This window comes from Cyprinodon variegatus, unplaced genomic scaffold (genome assembly GCF_000732505.1).
Source record: "Cyprinodon variegatus isolate N-32 unplaced genomic scaffold, C_variegatus-1.0 Scaffold1764, whole genome shotgun sequence".
Lineage (NCBI taxonomy): Eukaryota > Metazoa > Chordata > Actinopteri > Cyprinodontiformes > Cyprinodontidae > Cyprinodon > Cyprinodon variegatus.
Genome location: NW_015152217.1, coordinates 54,505 through 61,852, shown reverse-complemented (window position 1 = coordinate 61,852; position 7,348 = coordinate 54,505). Strand labels below are relative to the sequence as shown.

Here is a 7,348-nt window from a genome sequence, read left to right as displayed (position 1 = left end):
TGCACTGGCGGACCACTAGGGGTACGAGTAATCACTGGTTGGGAATCACTGCTCTATGCTAACAGCGGGAGATGAAAGGAAAATGGCAACATTATTTTCTCTTCCTTCCATTTTTAATTTAAAAAAGCTCGTTCACTGTAGCTCATAGCTATTGTACATCTAGTACCTTACTGGATTTTGCAACAAGGATGTAGACAATAGTTCGGATTTTTCATAATCAATCGCAGGCGAGGAGGCGCCCAAATGTCGCCAACTCCACCAATATGCCAGTTTGCCTCCCTAAATTCGCCACCTTCACCTCGCTCGACTTCGCTCTGCTCCAGATCTGCCCTCTATATAGAAATTTTAACTCCAGCTGCGAAAGCAAACAGAGCCTTTTCTTGGGTTTAGAAATTGTTTAAAGTTTCATTCCTGGATTAATTTTCCAACAAACAACAATAATGGAACAACATACACTCCCTAGAAGGAGAACCCCAGCTAATCACTAGCATGGACGGTATGCTCTATGTTGCCTTGTGTGGCCACTGAAGCAACAACAACCGGCAGTCACTAGGTGGGAATGATGAGACCACAGTGATAAACTCTGCAGACTTCTGCCTTTATTTCCTGAACACGTTTACCTGTCTGCGTCTGTGACCAGCGCCAGGCGGCCATAATCCCACGCAACTTTCCTCAGGATGGAGAAGACGAAGAGAAGCACCTAAAGGAGAAGAAGAGCATTAGGATTTATGAAGAGGGTGTGATAGAATAGCTCTTCCCATGCCTTCCCAAACATTAAAGAGGATCCCAATCAGGAGTGAGTTCAGATCTGTCTGGCGGATCAACGATCGTGTAAATCATGGTCCATTCCTTCAGATCCCTTCAATGGATTCATGATGCTCTGCTCTAAGGTAAAATAAAAATGCAAATCGTTCCAAGCTTTTCTGTGTTTAATTCACAGTCTTGATTAAAGATCCTCTGAAGATCTTTGGTTCCTCAGAGAAAGTCATGAACGAGTAATCAAATGAAGCTTAGAAAACAAACAGAAATGGTTTGGGTTCAGATAACTGACAGGAAAGTGAACTGGTTTCTGCATAAGTTACAGAGATGCAGTAAGCTGTTGGCTCTCTGTGTCTGTATCAGTGACCAATGCTGCATGTTATAAACTGGGAAACGGTAACAGTAGATCTAAACTGGAGCAGCGTATGAATTAGTGAATGAAATGTGAAGCCCTCAGACCTCATAAAGTTCTGTGCATGCAGAGACACAATTCAGAAATTATTATAAATAAACATTTAATTAGCTTGTTTCTTTAATTACTTTTTTCAAAGAGGAAAAATGCAGAACTCAGAGAGGAAAGATCAAAGCAAAGCACTAATACTAATTTACACCTGGACCAGCTGGTCTTAAAAATATAGAAAGCTGTCTGCAGGAGTGAAGCCAGAAAATGTTTTAATGGGCGGCCAGGTGGGAACCAATGAGGGGACATGCGTTTCCTCCTGCCCCGCCCACTGATCAACACCGCCTCATTTTCTCTCAGAAACTTTTTAAAAATCAAACTAGGGATATAGAGGCTGGATTTGCTCACCCAGGAACTGTAAATACATTGGAACATGTATGAAAAAAAAAAGTGATCTTGTCTTTCTGATTTGGTACCTACAACGTTTCTGAAGCAACAAATCTCTTTTGGAGTTTCAACATATTATTATCTATATTTCCTATTTCATTGGCAATCTTAATTCTTATTATTAAGATCTCAAAGCTAACCTGACTCCGCCAGATGGATTTGCTCCGCATATCCATCTGGAAACCTTCGGTTGAAGTAATTTTGGGAAGGGGCGAAAATACTGGTTAGCTGATTGGCCTATGTTGGTGATAGACGGGCCAAATAAACCAATCAGATCAACGAAGCATATGACGTACTAACAGCCAGGCTACTCTTGCCGCAACCAGTCGGGAGAACAGCAAAAACATCTTTTCCTCTGAGAAAAGCCTCCAGAGCAGTGTTTTGCTCTTCTTTCAGTGAAGAAATAGAGTACTTCCGATAAAACTCGCTCGATAGCCACGCTAATGCTAGTTTCATCGGCTGAAGCCGCCATGTTCTTTAGACTGAACTGTCGCGCTTCTTGTTGCGTCACACCTCAACCCGCCTCAAAGCCAACGCTGATTGGACGTTCGTTTGGTGAACGGCTCCAAATTTTCTTCAACGGAGAGTCTCCAGACTGATCTGCGAGTGAAATCTTGAAAGCTCGGTCTCACGAGGCTATCTCAAAGCAGGGTAGGAAAAATGGACCATCCTAAAAAATGACATTTATAGAGATTTTAGACAAAGAAAGCAGTTATTCTACTTGTAGAAAACAAAGAGTTGCTGTTGATATAAATTCAAAAGTAGAGTAGCTTAATATGGCTACCTGACCGAGCTAAAAGAGGCTAACCTGTTAGCTACTGAGCACAGCTAGCTACAGCGCTACCCAGCTCCCCCCCTTTATATGATGTTCTTGCGGTTACTTTGTTCACCATAAACAGATTTTTTTCAGTTTTGTTATCGATCAGGTAAAAATTAATCGGCATTAGACACGCTAACGGATGCAGCATGATTATTGTTGTCTGGGCAATCACTGTGTTTAGCATCATGTGGCAATGTTCAGCCAATCGTGTAGCGTAACGTCACTGGCATGAAGCAGGACTCGAGCAGATCTGGTATCTAAACTATTTCTATGGAATTAAGGCTAAATTTTACTCATGATGGGGAAACTTTACATTTACAAAAACAAATACATGAGGACCAAGCCAACCTTCAACGTTTTTCTTAAAGAACTTTGTATTTTCAATCACTTAAATTTAAGAAAAATGGTATAAAATTATACACTTTTGTAAATGACCGTAAACTTAATGTAAACCCCTAGCTATTATTATTTTATGTTTATTTTATTTATTTGTTTGTTTCCCTTGTTTTATTTTTATTTATTTCTTACCTTCTATGTCTCGTTTTTCTTAAAGTTATAATGTCACCAACAGTTGTATATCTGTGTTTGATGTTTGATTTATTCTGTAATATTACATGGACTTGCCACTAAAGCAAAAAAAAAAAAAAAAAAAAAGGCTAAATTTTCATCTTCATAAATGCAAATTTTTGAGAAAAAAAACTGACTTTTAAGTTTTTCTGATTGAATTTAAACATTATATATTTACAATTCGACCTTCTACAAATAAAAAAGCAAAAACAACTTTATTGGCTTGCAATCAAATGGGAATTTTAGATAATTTATTGTGGTAATTCACTGTGGCATCTGGTATTTTTGTCACCTTTGGTACCGTTTTTCTTTAAACAAGAGTATTTTGTCATTTCTTATTATACTTTTATTGTTTTCTGTTAATGCTCCCCCTGGCAAATGTTTCTGTTGTTCTGTGATATGTTCACAATGCAGTTTTGTATTGTTGTGTGTGGTAAATAATAAAGTTTATAAAAATAAAAAATAAAAAAAAACTATTTCTATGGAAGTGGCTCCAGTCCGGCCCTTTCAGAATGATCGGTGAAATGGACAGTTTAAATAATTTCATGATTATTCTGCTGCCCATGAAGTAAAGCAAAATTATGAAATGTAAATGTGAAATATATTATTTTATTGAAAGACAAATATTAAATGTCATTACTTAGAATGTATAGTTTAATAGTATTTAATGGCAGATTAGATTAAATTTTAATTTCATAGCTTAATGGTACATTTAACTGTTGAATTACACATTAAATGTTTAATTTATTTAGTTAATAGGAAATTTCATAATTTCATACAAAATTGATTTACCTTTTTTGTTCCTCCTAGCCCTGCATATATTTTAGCATAATGCCACACACAATGTGGAGGAACCGTTTGAGTAGAATTTCTATTGTGTCAAAGTTCTGTATCAGAAATCCCCACATCCAGAAACTACAAACACCTTGGTGAATATTTTACTCAGAGTTAAAGACAAGAGGATTCTGCGTTCCTAACAAAGACTCACCAGGAAGCACATAAAGTCGAGGGCAAGCACGGTGGGCACGCCTCCAAACGGCAGCCCCTGTAGCACCGTGCTGCGAATGCGGGCTGAGTAACAGTAGGCTTTGGATTCATTGTTGGCTGCACAGTTTTCCTGACTGCTGCAGGCCTGGCTGCTACTCAGCAACGCCATGGTGACAATCAGCACACTGAGCATGCTCAGTGCAACATCCTTGCTGGGAATCTAAGAAAAAAAAAGAGAAAAGATATTTAGTATCTTGGTCTATGCATCAGAATCTCCAGAAACGTCTAAAAATAGTAGGCAAACGCTAATGTCCAAATTATCAAGCAAACTTTATCAGCAACAGTAATAATCGGTGGATTTTTTTACATCCGCTCTAGGGAGCAGTAAAAATCTGTTAAAGCATACAGTAAAAAAGAAAATCAACCCTCCAACAGTGTTTGTTAATCAACTGGTGAAGATTATCAGTCATCCAAGTCATAGTCATTCCAACAAAAAAACAAAACAAAACAAAACGAAAATCAAAAACAATCCACTAGACTTCGTCTCCAAGCTTGAAGACGTTTCGCTTCCCATCAGAGAAGCTTTTTCCAATTCCAAATGTCAGGAATAGCGTTGAGTTCGAGGTTTTATACAGTAGCCCAACAAAGCCTTTGTTTTTGTTTTGAAAACATGCAAATTGAAACGGACATGGGGGTCGTTTGGCTTCTTTTGTTAGCCTGCGTTTCCCCCTTCCCGTCTCAGTGTCTAAGGGGCTCGTTAATCAACGTTATGGAGGATGACATGCTAGCCTGCAGCGGCAACGTTATACTACGCACCATGGACGCGATTCCCAAAACTAGAACTGCAGGCATGTTATTCCTTAATGCAAAAAGCTAAACAAAGCGAAGCAGCCCTACTTCACTACTTCAAGTAAAGTCAGATAGAGAATAAAAAAGGGATCTGAACAAGCTGACACAACAAAAATGTTCAGACGTTTTGGCCAGCCTGTTTGCAGCTCATCAGTTAGAACTCATTGTGGGCTAATCTTAAATTAACCAACTAATAAAACATTAAGGTTGATTTCTGATCTAAATTTTTTTTGACTGTTATTTGGTATTTGTGTCATTCAAAAGTGGACTCTAAACATCGCAATTATACGTTTCTGGTAATTAGGTAAAAAACTTGAAGGCTAATTCTAATTTAAAGGTCACAGCTACAAATCTTCCCAAACACAATAAATCACAGAACACCTAGAGAGATGCAGAATAACAGTTTCAATAATTTTTCTCAGTTGGTCCAACCAACAGCACCTCATAAGACGAAAAACAGCCAAAACAACTCAATAAGATGTAATAAATTAGCGGTCCGGTCTAGGTAGCAAGCAGGTTCTTGCCCAATTAGGTACTGATCCGTTTCCATTTAAAAAATCCCATTCCATCTCAGATGTGCTGAACAGAACCAACGGCTCACCAAGTCACACTGACTGCGTACTAGTCTCCGACTAGACAGGATGAGCAGATCTGTGCAGATGATTTTCACTTCCGTCTCAGTCCCATAAAAATGGAAACAATTTCTCACATCTGGATTATAAAGTTATAAAAAATATATGACTAAAAAAAAGCAATGGCGTAGCTATAAAGCAAAGCCAAAGTTTATGAATTCTTTATGAATAAAGAATTCGTGTAGGAGACAGATCCGTTACCATGAATACGGTCAAATTATTTCAGGTTCAAAGGACCGGAACTGAGTCCAATAATCCATATCCAGCATTCCAGAGGACTGTCCACCCAGCATCATCTGTCACCGGGCAGAAAGCTGTTTGGACTACTTTGTTCTTAAATCTCTGAACTGAAGGAGCCAATGAAACATTGTGACCCAGTGAAGCTAAAAGTTCCTGAACCAGCTGATCCGTTCTCCTTCCTGTGACCCAGGCTGCAGTCGACCAGATCCAGTTCCGCCTCAGGTTCTATAGAACTGGTTTCTCTCCCAGCACCCCTTTGGAGAGATCCATTTTGTTCAATAGAGTTAGTTGGAAATGCTCCTCTAACTTTACAAAGATGTTTTAAAGGAGTTAAGCCTACTGCTGAGCTACTGAGAATAATGACCTGGAACAAAGCTGATGCACCCAACCACCATTAGTTGCCTTAAAATATTGATTGTCCACTCATGTTTCTTGGTTTGCAGGTTCTGTGACATTTATTCTTCCCTTTGCTTGCATTTAACAATCAAGAAAATGCAGCCAAACTACTGCGGCCAAAAACTCTTTGCCCCTCTGGGCCAAAACACCCAATATCAGTGAAGTTTTCCCCTTTATAGATTTACATTGGTAATTCTATCAAAACAAAGTAAATTACTTTCATCTTTCGGCTCCTATATGTTTAATATATAACAGATAAATAGAGCCAGGATGTTAGAAGGAATTCATTTTATGTTTCATGAAAACAATGTTATTCTAAATAAGAGAAAAGATGTTAGAACCTGGGTCGATTCTGTTAGAATCAGTGATCTGCAGAATCAGAAAAGCCCTGTTAGCAGAACCTGCTGTTAAACGGCCCTGTGCTGGATCAGCAGCTCCTTTCCAATCTGATCAGAACCATCAGAACCAGCAGCCTGCAGGGGGAGCTGGATCCTTTTCTGATCTGGAAGTTTCCTCTGACTCAGCATCGTCCTACCCCCTCCCCTCTTTCACCCCATTTCTGTTGCCATGGCGCCGCAGCAGCATGACTCATCTAAAGCCTCCTGCCTCTGAGCTGCAGCCTGACGGGCCTGTCCGGATCCCGCCCAGTACAGACGGCCTCTGATTGGATCAGAACGGAGTGCTGCTGCTTCTGTAGCTGGAAGATAACAACACGGAGCCTCGGATCAACCAACAGGAAGTGAGTCTGCAGCTTCTCTGCTGCTCCTCGTTGTTCGGTAAATCTTCCCGATTCAGTCTGATCTCTCTGACTGGGTTCTGTTTCTGATCCAGAACCACCTTCTGAAATCTGACAGTCAGATTAGCTCTAAATGTTTCAAAATCAGGCTGCTTGATTATTGAAAACATCCATAAATGTAAAAAAAAAAAAAAGTTCTGATGCGTTTCTGCTTTGAGTTCAGCACAAACAGCAAGCCCAGATACTGGGTGCTCCATTCAACAAGTTCTGGCCCACAGCTGATGCAGTAAAAACCTATTTTCAGTTTTTAAATGACATCATCACATGTAATGTTTCTGTTGCATTGATGACACGGGTCGTCACATCAGAACCTGGATGCAGGGTACAGGTCCAGGCAGGTCTTCTTCGTCCGCTTATCATCAGAACCTCGAAATAGCAGATCCAACTAGGGATGCACGATATAATCGGCCCCCTATCGGTATCGGCCTGAAAACTGAATATCGGACATCGGCCAC

At 39.7% G+C, this 7,348-nt stretch overlaps 1 protein-coding gene across 2 annotated transcripts in view; it reads right to left on the bottom strand.

The window, feature by feature from the left end:
• Positions 1-7,348, bottom strand: part of LOC107104493 (CSC1-like protein 2) — a 35,256-nt gene that overhangs the window by 21,372 nt on the left and 6,536 nt on the right. For both annotated transcript variants that reach the window (XM_015404495.1, XM_015404496.1), the window contains exons 2-3: positions 3,982-4,200; positions 621-700 (exon numbers count right to left, since the gene is read on the bottom strand). In XM_015404495.1, coding sequence (XP_015259981.1) covers positions 621-700; positions 3,982-4,173 — 272 coding nt within the window. In that variant the 5' untranslated portion in view covers positions 4,174-4,200. The remainder of the gene's footprint in view (positions 1-620; positions 701-3,981; positions 4,201-7,348) is intronic.